Here is a 26,521-nt window from a genome sequence, read left to right on the forward strand (position 1 = left end):
AAGTAGAAAGAGACTAGAAGCCTATCACAAATTTGAAATGCAATCTTTGAGATAAGACATTATACAATCCTTTCATTACTATGGGATATAGTAATATGATGACCTACATTTTTTCATGATGTCAAGACAAAGCAGATTTTACCAAAAGTAAGCACAGTAGCCATTGATTTCAGGAAGTTTCACCTTTTCTGCTCCGTTTACACTTTTTAGACGAGAGGACAAATCATCATCAGGTTCAATAGCTGGTCTGGCTGCTGGATACCACTACAAGGGCAAAGGGAAGGTGCAGAACAACTCCCACTTAAGCCTACACATGTTCTTATGACTCCTATAGAGCCCAGATCATATCTGCAGCATTTTCTATGTGAGTACACCATACGCAGCCACAAAGAATTCATGCGGATTCCTAGCATGACATGCACTCCTCAGTGGATCTGTTAGCTCCTTCCCTTCTCCTCCTCCTCCATCTTCAACACATGCATTCAACCTGTGTGTTTTTAGGTAGTACATAGAACACATGCATTATGGATGATATAGGTCATGGCAAGGGTGATCCTGGCTCAGGTAGACATAATACGTTCAAAGGATGTGCTATCAGTTCTTAGTAAAGTCAGCAGCAAAATCATCGTTGTCTTCAATGGGCACAGATGAAGTGCTTGACCTCCCCTGTGTTATGATTTTAGAGATTGCCATTGTCCCATCCAAGGCATTTAACAAAGGCACAACAGCTGTTCAAACATATTTGAGAATGATTCTTGATGCAAGTAATTTAGGTGCTCCCTATCAGCCACAAGACAGCAAGATATACTTCCTATGCACTTCCACCTGGATACTTAGAGGGCATCTTCTGGAACACCAAATCTCATGTCTATCTCCTGCCAGAAAACAAGCAAGCTTTTGACAAGTCTCATGCTTATTTGCCAAGGCTAACGTACTACTAAAATTCTCAGGAAACACCAGTTAGTTTTGAGGGAGATACTGATGTAGACTAAGTATCTTCAATTGAATTCTTCACTGCTTTAAGGCTGGGGGATATACAGATGAAATTACAAAATATTTCACATTTTAAGATCAAGTTCTACTCCACTAAAACGTTCAGCACCTTGAGTGTATCTAAGCGGCATCCTTGCCAGCTTTGATACTGACTGCAATTTAACCATTTTATTTCTAATGCAGCTTGCTGCTTCCATTCAGAGCTGGTACCTATATATGCCAGGTAAACTCTGAGTGGTATCATGAGTCACTACCTCAGCACAATTATATCTGACCTCAGCACACTTATATCTGAGATTGCAAGCGAGGACAGACATAGCTGTGTTTTATTATGCATGGACATTTTGAATATTTAGTATTATTCATAGTTTGGTTTTTGGGGTTGAGGTTTTGGGGGGCAGTGGGTTTTTTTTTTTTTTTAAAAACACAATACGATATCCTTTCATATACAAAGTCATTGCACTTCATCTGTACAACATATTAAAAGGGGTTAAAAGAACAAACTCAATGTCTGATCTTTCAGAAAATACACACAATACCTCAGGAATTTTCTCCTTCCATTCTTGATAGAGGTCTCTCATGTCAATCAATTTGTTCTCTAGTTTCTCAATAGTCCACACTTGAGTACCTTTTCCTTTTCTTCTCACTTGAATAGCAGGCTCACTTACTATTGCACCCCTCTAAATCAGAGGAAAAAATAATCACTGCAGGGAAGGTGCATGTAAGTAGTTTAACTCTTCACTCAAAGTGCATTCCTAAAAAGGAATAAAATACAGAACATACAGCTTCTCTCTGCATGCCAGCCATACTATCTCTGTCCTCAAACACAGCATGCCCTATACATCTCTGAGGATCCAGACCTCTCTGTCCTTCTCAGACAACTACCATTCAACACAGGAACATTAACACTCTCAGTCAGATCACTTATGACAAGCATATTATCCTAATTGCTATTATTGTATTTACAGCAGCACTACAACTAGAAAACCCTTAAGACAAAAAAATTGTAGGCATCTATAACAAAGCCCAGTAATTTTTGCAAAGGTAACTAAAATGCAGGTTTTACAGCAATAGAATGCAAATGTCTGTTCACAAACCACATGCACATATGGTGATCATATACTTGAAAGAACAGCAAGAGCCATACTTGATGCTATGTTCCCATTTTTACTCTAATACATTGAAAGTGAATAATTTTAAGTCAGGTAGCACCCATATTTTGCCTGTGCATAATCTAACAAAAGTACCATTTTATGGCCTCGAGTTAGATGAATGCTATATATGTATACATATTTTAGATTAGCCATAAAACTGTATTTTCCAGCTTTCTTTAGTGTCATTACCTTTTTGTTGGCACTGAGGTTTTCAGCAGGGATTTGAAGTGTTACTTGATAATCTGTTAGCTTACTCATTTCTTCTGCTAAGAAGTTTGCTTCTCTCACCAGTGTATTTGCCTTTACTATCTGTTCCCGAAGTTTAGCCAGGCTCTGTCGAAACAATTCATCCCTGTGGTGCAGTAGGTAACATGAAAAATACACAGAAACCTATTTCTATTATTGGAAAGACCACTTTATTGAGGAAAAGCAGTGATCACATATTAAACAAACATATTACTGTTGAGGTAAGTCTGGCACAGTACTATGGGAGCCGTTACAGTGATGACTTGTTAAAAGCCCTAGGGACATTCCTAATTTTCAAGAAATGAAATAATTGCAGCTGTCTTTGTCTTTAATCTGGAGTCCTGTTCCACAGAAACTACAGGTCCCAACATGTGAGACTTCATCTTGATAAAACCTGCTTTTCCTCAGATCATGATGCTGGAACCTGCAGTCACAGCTTTACATCACAGCGCTGCAGCGCTATAGACCCCCAGACCTCCCTTCATATACTTAAGAGATCTGAAGTGTACACATTAAAACAATAAAAATCTTAGGTCCTATTACTTAAAAGGTACTTTGGGTATATAGATGAATGAGCACAAGTTAAAGCTTGTGCACTTGGTACAGTTAACAGTCTCTGGAAAAATTCCAAAAAGGTTTCTAAGGCCTGTCTGAGCAAATCTCTTCTAACATAACACCTGGCAATCCTGCTATGACACATACTATACCTTGCAACTGTGATACTAAGATACACTCTCACCTGGGATTCTTGTCTCTAATTTGCCTTTTAAAAGTATCACGATTATCCTCTGAGCAAATGTGAAATCCCTCTTTCTACCTTTTGTTGGAATCCCAACAGCACTTACTGTGTCTCATCATTCTCATAATACTCATGATCGAACTTCAGGTATTTCAGTGACCAGCACTTTCCTGTATGACTTTTTTTTTTTTTTTTTTTTTTTTAGCTTTTCTATGCAAAATCCTACCGAAATACAGTACATGTGGTGCATATACACTTCTCATTTCTACAAAATACATTACATTATGGACAAGCGTAGGGGGAACAAGCAAACTCTTGGGCCTTGCTGTGAATACAGGCAAAGTTTGCCTATTTGCCTTTATTCAGATAAACTTAGATCTTTTATATGTCTTTATAGTACAAACCACAAACAACTGTTAATATGCCTTTCAACCCCCAACATAATTCTTCTTCAGTGGCTATCTTTTTTCAAAATACCCCAAAAAACAGCTTGGGTAATTAAAATTGCATTCTGCTGGTTCCCTGATACCATACCAAAGTGGTGAACAACCAGCAGTGTTAATGAGCAGCCTGGAATTTTAGTGCCTTCAACATGCTAAAACGTGCAGCTTTGTCTCTCTCCCCCATCAGGCCTAAGTTTGCAACACCGGTGGGTTTTATTGGATCTTAAATAACTGCTACTATCAGTGGACTTTTAGTCCATTTCCTCCGTATCTGCTCACAGCATTACAGGGAAAATTCCTTTCCCTCTCTCTCTTGCTTCTGTTATCCAGGACATCAAGATTAAATGGAGCAATTCCAGACCATGGGAGTGACACGTTCCACAGACAGCTATAATTTTGGATTCACCCAGAAAATGAAGTCAAGAATTACTCACTAAACAGTACTTAATACTGAGAGGGCATTACACCTGCAACCACTGTGAGACAGCTGCCTAGCTTGAGAAACAGAAGGCAGCTTTGATCTGTAAGTGCTGTAAGAGCAATGGGATTCAGCTACAGACTGTCCCTTCCTTGATCCAGGAAACTGGCATCTGGTGAGCTTTTTGGGGAGGCTCCCACATCAATCTTTTCTTAGCAAGATTCTTGAGAAAGGAATAGGACTATTAGGACGACTTATGAGTAATTCAACCAATTATTATGGGTAGTTCTCATTACAGTTGTATTTTTCTGTATATAGCTGTGCCAGCACCCTTCCAGAAACTTAAGCAAAAAAAAGTTTCAGATGGGATTTCTTAACTCTTACTACACAAAACATATGACAAGCTCCATCAGGGTATTAACTGAAGTAAATACCCACTGAACATGAAATCCTGAAACAATCATTTAAGCCAAACACTAGGGAAACTTACATCTGACACTCACCAGGTGTCATTGCAAGTCTCTGGGATTCCTAAGGCCAGATACAAAATATGCTGAACTGAACCTGTTCCAGCACATCACCACCTCCCCTTGCCACGACAAATTAAATTTGTTCGAAGTTACAATGGGTTAACTTTATGCCAACAAGTTTTAATGCCAGATCAGGTATCATCTCTCCTTCCATAGTCAGTACAAAGCCAGAATAAACTCTGCAACGTGCTCAGATATAACCACGTGCCTACATCTGACACCTATCAAATTCATTTTGCTGGCTGATCCAGCAGAGCTCAGCTTCATTTGCAATGGCAACAGAGTGACAGCTAAAATAGCATTCATCAAATCCCATGCAATCCAGACACTTAGCTCTTTTGCACGTCCTTCACGTCCAGCCTTCCCATTTTTTTCCTGCATTTCTTGCCCTCTGGTCATTTGGCTGGTAAACACCCTCTCAGCACCATATTGCCATGCTTTTACAGCAGAAATACCCCAAAGATTTTTTTCTCTGCTTTCATTATTTAAGAAGATTCAACTTTTTTGCCCTTTTCTTCAGAAGCCCAAATATCATCTAGAACTAGAAATAAATTAAAAGTATACCTAAGAGGATCTTCCGCAGGACAGGAAACTGGTAAGTTCTTCCAGAAAACTACTTATTCAATGGCAATGCCACCAAACCATTATCAGACTCCTTACTGATCACTAAAAAGAGCATTCATTCTCCTCTTTTTTTACAATGCAGCAAAATACAGTCTTCAAGTAGTCCAACAGTTTATATAGAGTAAAGCATTCACCCACGAAATCCAGAGGCAAAAATGCTTACTCAAAGCACAGCTCCTCCTAAGAAACTACTAACAACTACTGAGAAGAGAAGGCTAGCAGAACACTTAGCCTTGGTATCACTCCAGATTCTCATTTTTCATGTCATTACATATTATGGTGGTTGGTTACTTTTGAGTTGATCAATTACATTTTTTCCTCTCAACTCTCAAGGACAGGCAAGAAGTTTTTTGCTCCTTCCTTTTCCCTTCTGTTGCATCTTTTTAGAGGTACTGCTTCCCTTGCCAGTAAGCTCAGTTCTCATCTCTGCTACTGAAGTGGGTTATCAATGATTTCTTGATGGCCTTGTTGTGCTCAAAGCAGTTCTGAATAGCAATGATTCCAAGTAGCATGTTTCTTCTTTCACACTCCTTCTGCAGCCCTAAAAGCGCCTGCAAATCCCAACCATGACTCCTCAATGCTTTACATTCAGTTCCCAATGATTCTGTTTTTAGCTCTTACCAGGGCAAACAATTATTTTAATTAATGTTGAAACACAGCACTACTACTCCCTATACTTGCAATGGAAAACACTCTAGTCATCACTGGTGAGTGGGTCAACAGTTTATTTGTTTAGGGGTTTTCCCAGGCCAAACTGGGCAGAAATTACAAGACAAAACCTTGCACAAAAACTAGACCAAGATCTTTTCTGCTCTAACGCTCTGAATTTGAAAGCTGCAACACAATCATGGCTGTCTGTCTTTAGACTTCTCTAGTACATGTGTGTATTGGGGTTTTTTTAATGGTGAAGAAGTAATCAAAATAGGAAAGAGCACTCAAACTCACTACACATAGGAAAAAGGCTGAGTGACTAATCAAGCTTCCGTTTTAAAAGAAAATCATACAATCATAGACCGGTTTGGGTTGGAGGGGACCTCAAAGATCATCTAATGCCACTCCCCCTGTCATGGGCAGAGACACCATCCACCACACCAGGTTGCCCAAAGCCCCACCCAACCTGGCCTTGAACACTTCCAGGGATGGACAACTTCTCTGGGCAACCTGTTCCAGTGCCTCACCACCCTCACAGTAAAGAATTTCTTCCTAATATCTAATCTACATCTACCCTCCTTCAGCTTAAGGCCATTACCCATTGTCCTGTCACTCCATGCCCTTGTAAACAGTCCCTCTCCAACCTTCCTGTGCCCCCCTTTAGGTACTGGAAGGCTGCTCTAAGGTGTCCCAGGAGCCTTCTCTTCCCCAGGCTGAACAGCCCCAACTCTCTCAGCCTGTCTTCGTAGGAGAGGTGCTCCAGCCCCCTGATCATTTTCGTTACCCTCCTCTGAACTTGCTGCAACAGGTCTGTGTCCTTCTTATGTCATATGCAGAAAACTTAAATCATCTCAGTTGCTGCCTCTAGAATTTATGGTCCTTCTCTCCCCAATGATACCAAGAACAAGCTTCTCTTGTTGCCAAGATGCAAACACACATGCTGCTTAAACTCTGCTCACATCTTACTAGTCCGCTTTTTTAACTCTCCCTGCAAATCGCATGATCTTTCACCAAGGTTGCATTCAGGTGCCATGCTATTCCTTTGCAAAGAGGCCTGTTCACCTCATGGCAAGCCTTCTCCTTCTTAAACAGCTCAAACATACTCTGTTTGACTATTCTGCAGTTCTTAAATACACAGCAATTCTCTTCTAAAGCTGGGCTTGCTTTTAGAAACACAGACATACAACATTTAAGGACTCCCATTTTCTGTATTTTTTTATAGGTTTTAAATTGCAAAATACTGTGCTCTCATTGTATACTCTCAACACACAATGCCCCTTAGCGGACATCTTAGTCTCAGTTGACAAATTTAGCTCTGTGCTATCCTTTCTTTCCAGAAGGAACTTATAACAATAATTGCTAAACTAAACATTTCAGAAGCACTTTTCTAGTTAAAAAAACCCACAAACCACAATTAAAAAATGCTATAATGCGATCAATAAAAACTAAATTCTTATTTCATTTGTGTGTTAAATCATATAGGAAGATCTTGTATGCACATTACACATCAGAACCTAGCACTAAATGAAATCCTAACACTTTGGCACAGGCAGATCTTGTACTGCATGTCAAGTCTACCAAAAAATATTATCGGTTTCTGATAGGTGGTTCAAGCCCCATCTTTTACCCTTTGTAGTTCTTATTAATTCCTTTGTTTTAACTCCAGTATTCTCACCTCTCTTCTGTCCAGAGATTTACTTTCTGCTGTGCAGTCTGACTAGTGTAGGAGAGTCTGTCGCTGCCATGCTGATGCTGCCTTTCTGGAGAGAGCTGCTGCCGCAACAGCTCTAACTCACGTTCATACATCAGCCGCTGCTCCTCAAGAGCACTCCGTTTCTCTTCCAAGTACTGTTTCTCCAAGATCTGGACCACATTTTGTACTGGGTCTAAAAGAAGGAGAGGAAAAAAAAAAAGAAAAAGAGAAAAAACCAGAAAAGTGAGAAAATGCCATTTCAGCATTACAGAACAGTCATCAATTATTTGGTAACCAGCAATCCACATATCCCAGAGTCTTTGCAAACACAAGACAGCCATTGCCTCCCAAAATAATAAATATTGCATTAACTAAATAAATCCAAGCATAAAAAAAAAATAATACAGCATGCAAAGAAGCTAGAACAATGGTTAAGACCCTCGTCTACTGCATACTTTGATACTGTGAAGTTATATTAAGTTCCAGAATCCCAGTAGGAAAAGGGGACAAATTAATAAGAAGAGAACAGAGCAAAATATGAGGGAAGATGATGTTAACCAGAGAAGGAAGCAACTTAAGGAAGTAAAAAGCAATTTGCTTTTTCTATTTTGGTAGAGAACGAAACATGCTGGAGAGCCGCAGATGAAAACTGAGACAAACAAATTGTCTGACTAGTTACACATCACATTGCACAAACGCGCTTCACAGCACTGAAGCAAAGTACATTCTGAAGGGACTTCTGCATTTGGCTTTACAAACCACATTTCATCTCAGTATCAACCCAGAACAAATATCCATTTGGATACTCTATCCTGAAACAACAACCGCTTGTGTCAATCAGCTACGGTTAAACCTAAATTGCATTCAAATTAAAGAAACATTCATCTGTCTATTCCTGGTTTTAGGTCCAATGCCAGGCTGTGCCTCTGAAAGAGCAATTCTATATACTACCAGTATACATCTGCTTCATGTATATACATCTGAAAGCTTAAATAGAGCAAAATAGTGGTTTGCAAGAGGGCCGACGTAGATGAGTAATCTACGTGACAGCACATCACCTAACAAACTGCTGATTCTGTACTTCAGAAGGGGAAGGGAGAGGAATTCCATAGTTGGAGAGGTGGATTACTAGGGAAAGCAACACTGCAGCTCTAGGACATATCAGGATTTTCAGATTCAAAAAACTTCAGCTTTAAAACAATTCTTTGTGATATCTCCTCCATTTTGCAACTATTAAAAAAAAAAAAAGAGCTGCTGTGACTTTTAAGGATGACAGTTTGTCACAAAGGAAGGAGAAAAATAAACTTAGATTTTAATCACACTGTCCCACTATGGAACTAGAGGTGTGCTTCTCAAAAAAAACCCCAACCAACCAACCAAACAAAAAACAACCCCAAAACACATCAGTGTGATTTAGTTATGAACCATCTTGCCTTCGCTACCAAAACCCATTCCTTGTTAAGATTTTGTACAAGTTTTCCTGATATTACAGTGCTACATGAAACAAAATTTGGGTTACTATAGCATGCCATAGAGAATTCAAATGAAAGGTTCTGTAGGGTTTTCATCACTAGTAGTGTATGTTGGTCACCATAACACATACATACTCTCTCCCAAACCCCACATCTCCTGCATCTTTGCAAACCAATGTAGCATTACTGTATTTAGTAATCTATAATGACTTAGTACTAAAACTACAGATACTAATTTTGCTAAAGATAAACTAACTCACTGCCTACAGTTTCAATATACCATTGAAGCAAGTCACTTTGTAAAACAAATCCTTCCTATTATAAATGCCAGAGAAGCAAAAAGCATCTCCAGGGTTCTGCTATTACAGAGGGTTTGTGTTTGCCTCTCAGCATCCTTTTTTTGAAATGCTAAGATTGATGTAAAGCACATCTTTATTTTTAGCAGAAAACAAACAGTACTGCAAGTTGCTACTGTGGCCCTAGCCTTAGTCATGGAAGAAATCACTGGCTTCACACAAAGGCATCCTAAAATGCCACCACAATAGTAATTATAAAGCACAAAGTTAAGAATTAGTCAGTATAAATAGCAACCAAATAGCAAAACAGTGATATATAAAAGTGTCTTAAAATAACCAGAAATATTACTTTTTCGTACATGACATTCTCAGAAAGACAGCTATTTTTAGCTTTTAAACAGACAGTGCAAAAAACCCAATTGACTGAACCAAGTTCTAATATTCTAGGTTACAAATCAAGTTATTAATGCTGATCTTCATCATCATTATTCTCCTAACAGTCCTCCGGAAAACACCAGAATTACCTTCACATGCATAGGTTTTACCGCATAATCCCTAAACCAGTTTTAGTTACATGTAAGAATGGTTGAGAAATCAGGTATTATGCAGACGATAGAGAAGAGGCATGGAAGAAATTAAAAGCCCTCTATTGTGTTTGCAAACACAGGAAATGAATCTAAGGCTGAGTCATTAAGACAAGACTTTCCTAAACTGCTCAAAGACCAGCTCTGAGTTCAAGGAGCAGATTTCCTTATTAGAAGTGATCTTTTCAGCCATCTAGATTTACAGGATCACAACCACCACATGATCAAATTATACCATGGAAAATATTTGGAACAAGATGCAAGAACCTAGTCTAAAAATTCCCAATTTCAACGAAATCCACTACTGTTTGGAGGAAAAAAACAAGTAGGTTATGCTTGTATTGAAATGCAAGAGGTAAATTTATACTTTTAGAAAAGTCTTCAATTTAATTTTTGAAAGAGTTTACATATAAAATCCCAAGCCTTTCACAGTGAAAAACCAAAATATGGTGTGAATTGTAAACCACCTAGTTAAAAGATAAAAAAATAAACAGTCAAGTTTTTCACAATTCAAAAGAACTACAATAGTATTTAAGTTAGATTTAAACGCCATGGTCCACAATTTTGGATTTCTCATGCAAAGTCAAATAAATTAGGGAAGATTCTACCCAGTGCCCACCAAACACACAACAATTTCCATAAACTGTTAAAAGTCCGAAGTCCCAATCCTTTACATATTTATGTGACAAGAGTTGAATGGCCCCAAGAAGACCAATCGTATGCAGTTAATCCTCTGCAAATTGTTAGAATATTAACGTTGAACCAGAAGAACGTACTTTCTCCATAGGATGAACAGCATTTACTACCTTCCTGCAATGTCACTTAATTCGCATCTGAAATCTGTTAATCCAGTAACAACAAAGCTGAATAAATTTCTTAAGATTTCGTGTAAGTGCATTTTTCTAAGCAAGCTAGAAGAAGGTTATGACATAGGCTGTTTTGCTAAGTTTCATCAAAATCCCCACCCTGAGCTGTAATAGTTTTCTTTGCTTTAATGAGAAGCTGCGTAACCTAATGACATTGTTTACTTAACCACTACACCATATATAAGATTAAAGTAAACTTCTTTGCTGCATTCTGTGTTTGACCAGCATCACAAATTAGCAGTACAAAGCTGATCTGACAGAATCCCACAAAGAAAAGTGAACATGCTGAAGGAAGGAAAGAATCTGGATGTTTTCTTTACAGCTATTTTCGAAGTTACACATTTTCCTCAGAGCTTCTCTGGAGCCGGATGCAATATGTGACACTGTTGTCCTGGTTACATGCCATAAAAATAAATGTGTTTGTGCCCCGGAGAAGCTAGGCTGTTTATTTAAAAGAGGGTTACTGTTCTCAAATAGATCAAGAGGGGAAAAAAACCCAAAACAAAGGAAAACAAAAAACTCTTGCTTTGGGCTATATCAAACCACTGATATAGCCCAAATCCCAAACCCACACATGCCTATAAAATAATCATCTAATCAAATTTTTAAAATAACCCTATATCCCCCTCCCAGGGTTCCTCCAGAAAAAGCAGATGATAGAATTAACTGTCTTCAGTTATTTAGTTATTTCTTCGTCCTTACTCATATTTATTTTTCATTTTAAGGAAGAATAAATAAATGGTATTGCAACAAAGCTGCTTTACTTCTTACCCAACAAACTGGAAGCCTGTCAGAAGAAAAAAAAGAAAAAAAAAAAAAAAAAAATCTGTATTTTAGCTATACCATTGAGAAGGACAGAACCTGGAAGAGCCACTGGACTTTGAATCAAAAGACGAGCCTATGATCCTCACAGCCACTTGTTTTGTCCGGGTTTTATTATCACTTACTACTCCAACTTATTTAAGCAACACCTATGTGGGAGGGAGCAGAAGACAGAACAAGCGCAGTAATTGGGTTATGACGCCTCTGAACTGTGCGACATGTACGACTGTGAATGTTTATGGTGCATTAGGGAGGAAAGAGCTCTAGTGAAACAGCAAGGTCTGTGCTGCTCTTGAGGAGCAAAGACACAGAAAACAACTGACCAAGACAAAAATTGTCCTGGACCACAATCAAAAAAGCCTACTGAACTAAAATGCAAAGACACTGAAACATTGTGAAGAATCATTTCCATCTGCTAGATAACAACACATGAAAACCAAAAAATGTGACCTTCCATTCAAAGAACACTGACTCATTGTAGACTGCTACAGTTTAGTCAAATCCCTGGTTAGTGACAAGCAGAACAAGCATCAATTAATGCTTTCAAACTTCTCCAGCAGTCTCATGCATGAGCCAATCGAGTTCAAAACCTTTGTCCCAGTTTTGGCACAGATACGGGATGGTCTGAGGCCTTAAGACAGGCAACAGAATCTTCACGAGGGATGACAACACTGAAGACCACCAGGATGGCAGATTCATCTGAAATTCGTCTCCTGGTATGAGCGAACCATAATGAGAGTATTTCTATTATCAAAACATTAATTTCACACCAACTGAAATGACCTGACCCTGTAACTCACAAGTAATCCCATTAAAATCAAACTGTAAAAAGCCTGCAAACTATTGCTAGAGCATCAAGCATACAAAACCATCATGCTGTACTCAACGGCAAAACGGTGAAAGTTAAAGAACCAAGAACAAAGTAAATACTGTAATTCAACAAGTAATCCACAGCAGACAATGGAAATACTTGAAGATACAGAGAAAGGAGAACAGAAAGCAATGAAACACCATCTGCTGTGTCTTCTTGGTCAGTCACCAAAACCCAAGGCATTTGCCTCAAATTTCGTGTATTAAAAACCCTGTACAAAGCATTCAGTAGTTTACCAAGTTTTTCATGCCATATTATATCATATGAACTATGAGTCACCTTCTGGAAATCATGAAAACACCATATTGTTTTATATATACATACCATTATTTTATATATACTGTATTGTATTATACCATCCAGAGAAGGCATCACAATAGATTTTAACAAAACTTAAATAAAACACTGAGAGTGATCAACCGTTAAAAAACACGCTAGCTGACATTTGATTATTAATTTGTTATCATTTCAGTGTTTTTCTACAAAGGTTAAAACGGTGTCAGTAATATTTGATACAGAAAGAAGGATGAATAACTGAGCCATATTTGCCTGCAGCAACTTGCAAAAGCAAGAGGCTAGTAGAACTTAGACAATGATTTGACAGGCATATGATTACAACTCAGCTGCACTATAAAGGACAGCAGATATATAAGTAAAATTGTGTGACAGGGCATAAACCAACTACTAATTTGTGTGTGTATTTATATCTAGGTGCATACATATACATGTATGTAAGTATATATGCACCTAACATTGTTTCTGTAAAACATCTTTTCCTGAAAATACTCCAAAGGCCTCTGGAGCAAGAGTACCATTTGTTTTACCCAGAAATTAAAGTTCCATGCTGATTTTGTTAGACAATACAAAAGAGCATTTTTACCTGGCAGTTGCCTTACCATTACTATTCAGTGTCTTCATAATAACTTCCATTTGTGCAAACTCATAGTTGTAGTCTGGTTCTGAAGAAGCTTCACTAGCTGCATCGAGATCATGCTCTCCTAACGAAGTTTCTTTTTCAAGGTCTTTCAGCCAATCCCGTCGTTTCCTCTTTGGTAAATTGATTCTGTGTAAAAATTGAAATTCAGTTTCTAAAAAGTTTATGTAGAACAGTAGAAGTAGAAAAAAAAAAAGCTGAACACAGAGAGGCTGGAATGTAAATATCAACTATTACCTAAAAAAGTGGTTGTTTCCCCATAATATTCTGTCTCCATGCCATAACTGAGTGACAGAACATACCAGTGCACCGTTTACACAGGATCTGAAAGAAGAAAATATAACTTCAGTGAAATCCTAAAAGGTTGAAAAGTAACTACGAAATCTACTGTTTCTCCCATCTACAGACAGTGATATGTATCACATGATGCACAAATCTGCTAAGTGCTCTTTAAAGAATCAATGAGAAAGTCACTGGTTTGATTTCTACTGTTGGAACTAAACCAAAGCGCCTTTTCCCTCCAGCTGTGGCTGGTACCAACTCTTCAGTAAACGTACAGACAAGGTTGCTTTTAGTTGCATGGTTTTTCTTTAAATGCCCATTTCTCAAACTGGGTCACTGCCTGTTTCTTATAAACGGTCTGTAAACTTGAATGCATGCAAATCCTACTGATAAAGCTCTCCAAGATGTAAGATAGTCAACACAGAGCTGTAAAACATACTGTTAACATACTCGGCATTCAAGCGTAAGAAAAGACCCTTAGATCCAAGTTTCATTCTTTTAACAAATGGAGTCTATTATTAATAAGGTTCTACTTTTGTGAACATCTGGTATACTGCTATATTTGCATTTAGGTTTCTTCGCATTTAAGTTTTAATCACAAAATGGGAAAAATGGAGCTGTTGAACTTTTGCATATGGGAGTTACAAAGCAGAACACTTTATTTGAAAGGGGAAAGAAATTAAGTAAAATAAAAACACCTTTTCAGATGCAGTGTTCTGTATTCAGTTGTCTCTCTCAAGTAAGTCAACACAAACACGTAAGCATTTGATTTAAACTCAGATTTTTTTTACTTTTATTTTTTCAATGAAATTCTGGAACTAAATTTCTCTTGACACTAGTATCTTAAGAACAGCTACTTAAGCATTGCAGATCAGGCATGAGTAAAACAAAGTATGTTTTTTCCACTAACATTTGCCTTTGTTCATGTCAGTCAAAATAACTGATTTCGAGTACAGTAACTCTGTCACCACAAGTCTGAATCCCATCTGTTTGAAATTTTGTACTATAGGCTGCAGAAGAAAAATGCAAATGCTAAGAAATATTTTACTGAAGGCAGAACAAAAGAGATTGTATTTTTTTAAAAGTTGTGTCTCAAACTTTTGTTTCTCATTCTAATACTAATCTATATATTATTTAGATATTCAGATTTCAGTCAAGCTGCATGACTATTAACTAGGACAAAGGTACTGCTTATCACATGCCACTGGAGATGAAGTGACAAAGACATTTACAGTTCCACCCAAGAAGCCACAGTGTCCCAAAATGAAAAATAATTAAAATACAGAAGTAGAAACAAAAGGAAAAATGTGACATCGCACTGCATATTTACTAGACCCAACAGTAATTAAAGATTTAGAAAAGAATTTAAAGATCTTCAGATCTTTAAAACATCTCTTTCTCACAGAATACTGAGCTTTACAACAGGGACTACTCACAAGGCACAATTTACCCTCAAGAACCAGCCTACTATCCCGTCACACGGGTCAGAACAGCCAGCAGCATCTCAGTGATCCTGTTACCCCCCAAGATACAGACAAGCAATGGTCCCTCATTCCCACTGATCACCTTCTTGCAATGGTTTACTCTGAGCCAAATCACTGATAGCCTGTTATGCTGCACAGTGGTTGGGCGGAAGTGTACACGTGTGGGGAAATCTGTTTTATCGCTGAATTTCACTTCTAAGTATCTATTTAAGTCATCTATATTGAAGCTACTCATTGATCAGAATCTAAGATACTTCTATGTAAAACAAAAATGCATGGAAGTTATCTTCTGGTAAAGAAAAGCAAACACTTCACTGGAAAGTGCCAATGATCTTTCTTACCTTGCATTTTCTTTCGGTGTGAGTGTAACTTCTCCACCTAAAGCAATATCAATCTCACAGTGTTCTGGTTGAATTCCTATACCAAAGAGCTGTATATCCTGAGAGGTATCTGCACCAACTCTTGTGTGATCCTAGAAAATAATCTGTTACTAAGAGACAAGCAAACTATCATTGTTTATATAACTAAGAAAATATTAGCTAAAGCACTGAGACTGCACAATCTACATGATCTCCTTTGCTGAGCACTTCTACAGAGCAGAAATGGTGCTACAGCAGATACAAAGACTAAAAAAAAATCACACACAAACTGTGCTTCTGCTCTGCACTTTATTTTGCTTTATCTAAAACTGTATTAAGATAAAGCAGTTGACACATAAATTCTGATTTAAAAATATTCTCAGACTATGCTTGTACACAAGCAATAAATGCAAACAATGAAGAAAACCAGCCATGTCATATAGGCATATATAACAGAGGACAACATGGATAGTAAAACAAGGTGCATGGAGTCTGCTGCTTTTCAGAATACAGCCATATAACTACTCAGCTAAACATACTAATCTCTACATAATTTAAAGTCATATTGTAGTTTTGGCTGAAATATTTTGCTGCTGTTAGAGAAGTGCTTTATTTGCTACTGTTCAAATGCAGAAGCCCTATCTCAGCCACTAAAGCAGAAAAATAACTCTAAAAATAGACAGGGTAGTCTTTCATATCCTATTGACGAGGAGCTCACGTTTCCTTATGGACTCACTAGGTTTGTATTTGACACTATTTCACTCTGACACAAGACTATGCTAAACAGAATGGTATGAAAGCTAGTGGTACTAGGAAAATAAATTCCTGTATATTTAACAGTGCAGTTTTTCACCTTTCTCTTAAGCTTTTCTGTCATCGAAGATTATGTTTACTCTTACCAATTACTACTAAACATCATCACTTTATGATTAATTCATTGAATATATAAAGCAATCCTCAGTTTGCTAACAAAAAGTATCTAACACAAGGCTCTCACTTCAAGTTCAGTCCAAAAGACAATTCTGTTCATATCCTGTCTAGAAAAGCTAGAATTTATTTCAAGACTGGCACACACTGAGCACTTCTCCCACTGTTGGCAATCAGGAGATTAATTAGGAAAACAATGAAGCTGAACTGCAAAAGGGAGAACAAAAGCCTAAACAGTAGGAGGAGGCCCATCCTATTTTGCTGCAACTAGTCTTAAAAATCTAAATACCCTCTGAATAACAAATTGAGCCAGAAATTCAAAACATTAAACAAGTGTCCTTTCATTCTGTGTAAACATCCTGTTGATATTCTTACCTTTAAATAGTAAACCAAAAGCTCATTTAGTGCAGGGTCTGCATTCAGGTTCACCAGGTAACACTTGTCATCCCCAACCTTGATACCTGAAGACTCAAGGGAAATTCCCATGCTCTCTAGCTGTCTTTGCCTCTCCTGCAAGCACAAAAATAGGTTATTCCTGCCTGCTGCAATATGTAGAGACAAGTAGAGCAAGTAAATGAAAGCAGAGCAACTAAAACTGAAGGCACGCATGCTGAATGTGCATTTTTATATTGCTAGCAGAAACAGAACTTAAGACATTGGTCACGTATGTTTAACAGAATTTATTTTTATACACCAACAATAAAAAGTTAGATCTAATCCTCAAACACCTGCTTCCCCAAAGTGGAACTTACTTACCTAAGCAGCCCTATTGATTTTATTAGGGCCACTCATAAGTAACACAATGTGGCTTTGAACCTCTATGTTAGTTAGAAAAGTCTCAGTTGCAATTACTTCAAAGATAATCATAATCATAGATAATTTAGAAAATAGCATGCCACAGTTTAGGTTTATTCTTTTGCAGTATTATCATCATTATTATTATTACTAATTCAGCTAAAGCATTTACTCGATCACACATGTCTTTTGCTTTGCTCCAGTTCGGGTGTTGAAGTTTTTTGTTTGGCTAGTTGGGGTTGGTTAGGTTTTTCCCCCGCTTTTTTTTTTTTTTTTTTTTTTTAAATTTAAACAGTAGTTGCACCAAAACACACTTCTGGAACATTAGGACTAGAATGTGGAAATGATGAAAAAGTACACTGGAATGCAGAAGTCTTATTTTAAGTACAGTAATAATGAACAAACAGTGGAGAACACATGTACACATTTTCCTTCTCTTGTTTAGAATTCACTAAAAACAAAAGCAACAAATACCACCCAAAATTTTGATCCTTTTGTAATTCTTCATTTCCTTAGTCACTTCAAGGGAAGCACATCCAAGATCCCACTGTGGTCTTATAAATAAATGAGCTGCCCAAACATATTTAGATGGTTTATTTTAAAAGCAAATATTAGCTTTGCTCAATGATATCATGAGACAGCTACATTTATTCTAATGACATTTAGACTTACCAGAACAAAACAAAATCACAAAAAAACCAGAAACCAGGGGAAAAGACAAAAATCCAGAGGAATTTTAAATAGCTGGTGGGGAAGGCAGCACTGAAGCTCACAAAATTCAGCTGACTTGCACTATATGAGTATCTGGCCTTTTCTCCACAAAATTTCTGAAATACCTGTGCAATTTCTTCTGTTTTCCTTAGCTTTTCCTCCCAGGTGACTGTTAGCTCTTTTATCAGTTTTTCAGATTCTTCCAATTTTTCCTTCAGTTCTGGTGCCTTCATGGCCTAAAAGACAGAAATCAGCAAAAACCTTCAGCTACTCTTCCCATTGCAATATCTGCTTGCACAAGGAAACTGAACACAGCAACATAGTTGAAACCTATACTTGCTGCATTTCATATTATATCCCCAGGGTTTTCATGGCAGAAGATGAAGAAACAGGTCACTGGCAAAGGAAGAGGACAGAATCAACCTATAACGGTCTGGATCTGAAATAGCTGAGGATCAACGCAGCTCCAGAGGTTAATGAAACCAACAAAATCTCTGGGCCTGGCTACTCAAGCTTCAGTGTCTGTATAAAAATATCTGAATATTTTAAAACTAACTCTCAGCTGTCTGAAGTTCAACTGGGAAGTCTTTCTTCCAACTGTAGTTTCAAATACAAATTCCTCTCAATATTTAGCCTTCCATTCTATCTCAGTTTCTTAAGTGTTCCTAGAGTTGGAAACTTTCAGACTGACCCTGTTGATTACCTTTGAAGGCACGCTCTGGAGCTAACATAGGCTTCTCATTTCACAATAGGAAACAAAAGCAAAGGGCTTGAATATGTCCAGTGCCAAGTAACAATTCAACAAGCTGGCCTATAACTCTAACTGTTTTTAACAGAAGGCGTAAGAGAAAAAAAAACTTTTTAAAAAAAATTGTAAGACTTTGGACACCTTCCTACTGATTGTGTTCAGCCACAGTCCACCAGCATAATTAAGAATGTGCTAAAATAATATTTCCTGATTTAAAATAGGGAATTAGAACAGATTTTTATTTATGGAAAAAAGTGAATAATTTCTTTTTCTTAAAGCAGATTTTCCCCTATCAGCCTCTAAGGAACTGTTCATACAAGGCACGCTATTCCTTAAATGATTGTGAAGTTTAAACACCACACCAATTTGCCCTCAGGCACCCTTCTGTTCTTTTTCCACCGGTATTTTGTGTATTGCTTGAAGAAAAAAGTATTTTCCTACAGTGCAGTGTCTAATTTCTCCAGATATCAGCAAGTAAACTAGCCTACCCTGATACTTTACTCTCCAGTTAGAAGTATAAACCTAAGATAAGCAGCAATCACACAGTGTTAAGTCAGTAAAACAAATTGCTGATGGTTTCAGTGTTGCAGTTTTGAAAATTTTTTTATAGATTTTCACAAATGTCAAGGAAAGAAATGTCCCATATATTTTGTGGCTCAATACTAGATTTACAGCTTTTCACATTTTTCCATTTGACATCATAAAATTATACAGTCCACCAATGCAAAAATGATTTCTGCTAGTAAGTCTACAGAAGGAAATTTTACTCTAGCTCTTAATCTGTGCTGCATCAATTATTGCTTGACATGAAGTTCTTCAAGAATAGTCTATTCTGACGAGGGTCACCCTCAGAACAAAGTTGTCATTACAAAGTTATTAAAAATAAGCAAATATTATGTTGGATTTATATCAGGAAAAAAGGTTAATTATTTTAAAAAGTGCAAGACTCTTCCTTTCCTCATTTTGTAAGGCTTAAAAAGAAAGCTAGTCTTCCAGTCGGCGTTGGACATTCCCTTGGGAAACTCTTGTTTACATTGTACTGTGAATTCTGTTACCTCAGCTTGCGAGAGCTGTTCTTTCAGTTTTTCAACTTCTTCACGTAATTCTCTGATGACCCTAGCATTTGGATCTTCATTCACCACAGCATGATTAACTATCCTTTTGGCTCTGTCTGCGTATCTCAGAGTAGAGAGTGTTTCTTCATAGTTGTCTGCTGCTGGACTAATTGTGGCTATCATGGCAGTTTGGCTGTTTCCTCCCAAGTTGTCCTATAGAGCACATCCACGGAAAGTTTGAGGGTTAAAAATTGTACTGAGACTATACAATGTCTTTACAAAGCTACTTAAAATACAAAGCTTGCTATTTAGACACTGAAAGGTACTCTGGATGCAAACTAACCCATATGATCCATAAACATTTCCAGCCACCTCCATAAGCTTTGAGTCCACTGTAACTGAAAATAGCCAAATAGGACTTTACATAGAAGTAACACAAGATACGCTTAGCTGTCCATGTTACTTGGAACAACTTAAAGCTATGAGAGCTCCCTAGCTCATTTCTTCAAAAAAATAGATAAGAAGTTCATGTACACAGATGTATGCTACAATGATCCTCCACATTTTTAAGCTGACATCTTGTAAACAGGGTGAACAGAAAATATTAATTACCTTGAGAAGCCAAGTGAGTACAGAGTCTCTGTAAGGCACAAACTTGTTTTTCCCCTTCCCTGCTGCTTGGTCAGCGAGTGATGATATAACCAAGCCCAGCGTTGAAAGTGATCTGTAAATGCAACACAGTAGAACAGCTTTTACACATATTGCAAATGTAGATTTAATTACACACAGAAAAGGGGATTTGCTAGAGAGTTTAATTTGTGCTCTGCAGAACTTCACATCCAATTTTTAAAACATCACAGAATAATTTAAGTTGGAAACCACCACAGGAGATCAGCTAGCCCATTGCCCTGCTCCAAACAGGGCAATGTATTTATTAAAGTTACATCTTTGGAAGAAAAAGATTGATATCTACAGTGTTTCATCTGATCTAGTACTAAGACCAAGTTCCAGGAAGACTGAGACTAAGTTGAAATATTCGGGTATTTTAAATAGTTTGAAAAGTGTAAAGGAGTGCTTCAGTACATGGAGAATCACTGCCTTTGGTATCTACCTTTTCTCAGAGACTAAAAATCTTTCTATCTTGGATGCTATCTCACAATGATGTTAAGAGTCAACATTGGCAGCACAGCAAGAATCCCCTGTCTCTAGGAACAATAATTTAAGAGCACTGGCTCAACAACAGACTAAAACTGAAAAATTCTGAAGCTGTAAGGAGGCATACTCAAGACAAAGCAAGCTGTGTCCCAGGAGAACTAGTCTGCCTGGTGAACCAGTAACTAATCACCCATCACAAAACAATGGAAGACTGCCCATCAGAAAAAAATGATTAAGAGGTTCCTTGACAAATGGGTTGACATAATTGAGGTGGAGCCTCAGTAGCTTCTTGTGGGGGGAACAGACCAAACAATCTCCCAGTTACAAAAATGTTGCACAAGCATGAAAGAGAAAAGCCCCCAAATTGCTTAGCAGACAGCCACATCCCAAACACCACTCTAGAATCGTGAAGAAAATACAGATAACTCATTCATTTTGGTACATGTACCACTCCTACCCACCGGGGTAACTGTATTAGCAATCTATGTGCATTATGTAATCCAATTGTTATACAACCCTGTGTAAATTTTAAGTGACATCGGTGCTCTTGGGGTGAGTATGTTTAAGATAATGAGCTGGTTCAGGAGCCTGAGAACATTAAACAGATGCCTAAAGGGTTTTAAAACAGACAGTGCTGAAGCCCAAGAGCATATTGGTCCGTCATACTCACACCCAATTATATAGCTACTCTTTATAACTAGCAAGGAAAATTTCAGCAGCATTGCAATTAGATAGTCAAATACATCTTTAATTGTACTGTTCCACTCCATCCTTTTGAGTTTTCTTTTCAAAGAAGTAGTATTATTTTAGTTGATAGGCAGTGTTTGCACAGTATTTGTAACAAGGCCTTAGTACTCCTGGAAACCACCAGTGGTTCAGAGATAACATTTAGAAAGTGACAAAAAACGGCAGAAGACTATTTCAAGGAAGACATCTGAAGGTAAGGTAACAAGAACCATTACATATGTCACAAAATACGTCCCATACTGCATATAGCACAAAGTGGTATAGAGATATAGCATACCCCCCCGAAAGCAAAATTAGAAGAAAAAGAAATTTAAGGAGAGGGTAGGCAATCTGATCTCCCAAGAGAGCACCCTATTTTGTAAATTTGTCTATACGGTAACTTTCCAACTCACCTCTGAAAAATTCACAGAAAAAAGGACAGTTTTAGGTTTTGACCTAAACAAAAGCTTAACAATGTCTGAAAGCTTGTGGGGGGGAAGATGAGGGAGGGAGAATTGGTTCTTGCCTCCAATCTCTGGTCTCAGACAGAGATGACAGCGTGCTAAACATGCGAGAACAAACAGTAGGATGCTGATGTTGCTCCATAGCAACCTCCTACAGCACAACTGAAAAGTACCACCAGCATAATCCCGATGGAGTCCATCTTCAAGGAGCATAAAGTTAAAAAAATCACCCTGATCTATTGTCCTCCGATTCCTCTTTCCCTCTTTAAACGAGGGGAAATGTGAAAACCAAAGCAAAAAACTGAGGGAGGGGGAAGAAAAGGACACTCAGAAGGGGGATGGGAAGAACCGGGATTCACAAAGGCCTATCACTGAAAACTATTTCACAACAGGGCTGCAACACCAATTCGAGTTATAGGCACTGTATTTTAATGAACAGGAAATTATAAGCTACAGTTTATTAGCACAGGATTCAAAGATGTGGTAATATTTCTGCTCCTTATAAATACTGATTTTAAGACTGTTAACATCTGCAATAACATCCAAACTGGAGTCATTTATGCATTCTGCTTGAGATTTCTAATGCAAAGCTGTTTAAAGACTTTAAGGAAAGCAGTAAAAGAAATGGCTGCCCAACAAAATAATTACAGGACTCATCAGCTGCTTTCCTTCACGCTAAATGATTCATCAGAGATCCATCATTACCTTGATCCTATCTCACACTACTTACACAATGAATCAACCTAAGCCTGTAGCACACAGCAGTCTGAGGCAGTTCAGAAGCAGCAGACTGAACTTACGTGGTGCAAGGGCATGAGCCATTTCTGCACAATTTCTGTTCTCCTCGTTCCTGTTCCTCAGGCATGACCAGGCTGCCCTTGCTAGTGGGTGGCAGGGAAGCTCAGTGGCATTTGGAGGGAAGTGGTGGTTCCTCTCCGCAGGAACACCTCTGTCCCTAAATGCTACCCATTCAAGCTACTTCTGTACAACTTACAGCCAAATTCTTCAATGAGCAGAAACCACCTTTCTATTAGTTAACTCTGAATAGAAAAAAACCTCCCTAAAAATCAGCTTGGAGCCAGACCTGTCCCAACCCATTCCTTCCGCCCCGCCGCCTATATTTTAAAGGCTTCTTTTTGCGTTCTCAAGTTAAAATGACAACAGCTATGATTTTACTAATCAGAGTTAAAATTGCAGACTGGTCACAGAAAGTATTTTTCTTAGCCACTAATTGACAGCTTGTTTATTCTGCTTCCTCGTACTACTGTATTCTAGAAATTCTTTGACTACACCACAAAGAGTTGTTAAGCACCTGAATTTCTACGCTAGGTATGGGAATTAGCACATCCTGGGGAGGAACCAGCACATCCAGCTTTCCTGTGAGGTATGGCAAGTCCCCCAAAAACCCGGATAATAAAGAGCAGACATCCAGCACCTTCACCACGGCAACTCTGTATCAGGTCTGAGAAAAACAGAAGTAATCTTTATTACAACTTTATGAAGATGTTAACAAAATGACACAACTCTCTGTTTTTTCAGGAAGTGGGAGAGCGATCTGTCACCTCCCCTCTGCAACACGCTGACCCACGATAGGAAAGAGCATTTACAACAGAATGAGTTGTGGGATGGAAGCAGCAGCTACCAGAGCCCTAGCCAGGTTTCATACAGAAAACAAAGAGCAGAGAAACCTGCGGAGACTGAATGTCATACTACTTAGTTTTGGTACGCACAGATGAGTGTGCATTTTCCCTGCCTTGTAAATGCAGAATGGGTATGTTATTTCCACATTCTTCTTCAAGGCAATGAAACATAGTGCAAGCAGTAAATTTAATTGCCAGGTAATTTCAGCAGCTCAATTTTTGATCCTATTAAACACAGTGCATGCTACCAACTCTATTTACTGCTTTTTAATAAAAGAATTAAAAAAAAAATTTAAAAAGGAGCTGACATAGTAAGGTATATGGTTTAAGTATACTGTATCACTCCAGAAAAGATTATTGCCTTTACCTAGTAAGTAAGGTGCATCACATCCAAATGAAGATTGTGTACAATGTTCTCTGAAGAACTAGTCTGATAAAACATGTATACAAATTTTGAGACTTCCAGTAAGAGTCAGACTTCATTAAAGCTCCAAGTAGCAACAAAGATCTAACAGAAGACACCAAGCACAGCACTAAGAATTCTCTTTTGCCTACCAGTTCCAAAAGAGATTTCAAATAGAGAATGCTTTATAAATGGACTAAGTAATACAGATTCATACCATATAATAATTTAGTTGATGGGAAAATGTAGAGCTGTCCACTTCTAAAATATCTTTTACAGAAAAGTTTGGTGCTTGCACCTGAAGTCCTGTATTGTCAAAGAGGTTCAGCGTGGGCAAGACAACCTTCTCCTACTGCATCGATACTGTAGAATTTTAACACTGAGTGTGAGCATCCTAATAGAAAAAATAGGAAGTCTTTCTGTATCTACAGCTACACTTGCAATTTGTTAATAGCTGGTGGGAGAGCTGGTATTTGAATTCTTCTCTAAGAATTAAACATTTAATTTCCCCTTTGCTTATGCAAAATGCAAACACACAGTTTCTAGTAAAACCAATCTGAATTTAACTAGTAACTTTACCCTGTGGGGTACCCTGCCATTAGGCAAACAGAGCCACATCATTTTGTTGCACAAGGACTACACCAGCGTGGCTACCAATATGATGCATTAAACACAAAGCAGATTAGAAATTAAGCCAGAAAGAACAAACATGTTCAAACTCTAAAAAGAGGTAATTTTAAATCATTTTAAGTACAAATGCTGTTCAAACACACTTTGTGCTGTCATTGTTAAGTTAAAATACCAAAACATTTTGTAGCATTTTAAAATTAAATTGAAAAAGCAGTAGCTTTTAATGTAACAGTTAAACTCTTACTTTCCCAGGAAAATTAGTGTATTTAAGGCAGTGGTAATAGCGTGCTAAATTCTTGCTTTTGGGCAGTAACACAGTAATTACAGTAAAAAAAGTGCCTTGAAACTTGTCATTGCTTGAGTACAAATGCCCAAGGCAATGCTAAACTAACACAGATTCATTCTGATCTGGTTTTCTTAAACTGTGAATTATACTCTTACATATTTTAATACATGTTGGAACAAAGCCATTCAACTCTGCAACTTTGCATTCTTCCTTGAGCAGATGATGAGACAAACACAGGAGCCTGGGGACAGGGTGTATGAATGAATCACAAAAGGTATATGCTTAATTAAAGAGCAGCGCTGTCACTTTTTCCATATAGCCCTCATCTGAGTCAAGTATGAATCAGGGTCCCCATGCCAATGTAAGGAAACATATGGTGTTTAGCACAGAGCAGCTGAAAGAGCCACATCAAACTGCAAATGATAGACCTCGTCAGAAGAATTGACTTGTGACAAGCACACCAAGAGAGGAGGCCAAGAAAACGACAGTGATTCTTACAAGATTAAGCTTTGCAACCTGCGTACGCCAACATCTTACTTGTTTATGTTGCTGCCTTCCTTCAGACGTTCTCCTGCAGCTCCTGTTTTGGACACTCTCTCACTCCCAGCCAAATCCACCAGGCTGACCTTGCTGACCTTCTCTCCAGAATTCTGCACAGATGGGACATGGGAGAACAATAGCTAAGAAACACCAGCACAAAGTGCTAACATGTCTGACATTGGTACCACGAAACACTGTTCTTCATAATATTTTATAGGAAAGGGCTGACGCACTAATGAACCAGAATCAGCTGTGTAGTAACAACAATAAACTTACTGGCAGAGAAGGCCATTAAAACATATCAACTTCAGCAACAGTTAAGACCTAAGACAGGTTTCACGGTGGCAATATAATCTTAAAAAGTGACCCAACTGTTTGCTTTATCTGGTGTGCTTCCTCACTCTTCAAGGGTTCTCTCAATCTTATGGTCTTGCCAATATTACTTTAAGTACTGGACCCCATGGCATTAAAGGTAGAAACACAGCTAAACAGATCATGTATGTGGAGGAGAAGGGAAGAAGAAGAATTCACCATAACTTCACAAATTAACCAACAGAAATACATACACCAGAATGCAGGTCATAAAGCGTCTGAGTCACTATAATATTGAATACAGCATGAGAGCGGCTGCTTTCTTCATTCATGTTGGTTGCAGCAACTGTTCGTGATTTGTTTCCCTCCGACATCAGTGACTCAATATCCTAGAGCAAAAAGAGTAAAAAATGATGCTAGGATAAAAGCAAGTATTGCGCTTGCTGAACAAAATCCCCATCTAGATGGAAGGTTGTGTACGTGTAGGAGAGAGGAAGAAGGGAAGGCAGAAGTAATGACAAAATTCTTCGCACGTTTTGAGATATATTGGTACAGAGGGTATAGAATTCCACAGAACGACGTTAAATCACATTTCTGTTTTAAGTGCTGTGCTTAAAAACGCAGCAACTACATTCAGTGCACTTCCTCCTTATCTGCTGCTGAAATAT

The 26,521-nt window shown here is 38.0% G+C and overlaps 1 protein-coding gene across 5 annotated transcripts in view; it reads right to left on the reverse strand.

Moving 5' to 3' along the window:
- The window catches only part of KIF13A (kinesin family member 13A), a 120,035-nt gene that overhangs the window by 27,044 nt on the left and 66,470 nt on the right, over positions 1–26,521 (reverse strand). For all 5 annotated transcript variants that reach the window (XM_075745141.1, XM_075745137.1, XM_075745136.1 and 2 more), the window contains 12 exons: positions 26,108–26,242; positions 25,539–25,651; positions 20,310–20,421; positions 19,698–19,910; positions 18,020–18,130; positions 16,764–16,898; positions 15,444–15,574; positions 13,574–13,660; positions 13,299–13,465; positions 7,474–7,684; positions 2,337–2,499; positions 1,533–1,673 (listed from right to left, as the gene is read on the reverse strand). In XM_075745141.1, coding sequence (XP_075601256.1) covers positions 1,533–1,673; positions 2,337–2,499; positions 7,474–7,684; positions 13,299–13,465; positions 13,574–13,660; positions 15,444–15,574; positions 16,764–16,898; positions 18,020–18,130; positions 19,698–19,910; positions 20,310–20,421; positions 25,539–25,651; positions 26,108–26,242 — 1,719 coding nt within the window. The remainder of the gene's footprint in view (positions 1–1,532; positions 1,674–2,336; positions 2,500–7,473; positions 7,685–13,298; positions 13,466–13,573; positions 13,661–15,443; positions 15,575–16,763; positions 16,899–18,019; positions 18,131–19,697; positions 19,911–20,309; positions 20,422–25,538; positions 25,652–26,107; positions 26,243–26,521) is intronic.

Source organism: Balearica regulorum, chromosome 2, assembly GCF_011004875.1.
Source record: "Balearica regulorum gibbericeps isolate bBalReg1 chromosome 2, bBalReg1.pri, whole genome shotgun sequence".
Lineage (NCBI taxonomy): Eukaryota > Metazoa > Chordata > Aves > Gruiformes > Gruidae > Balearica > Balearica regulorum.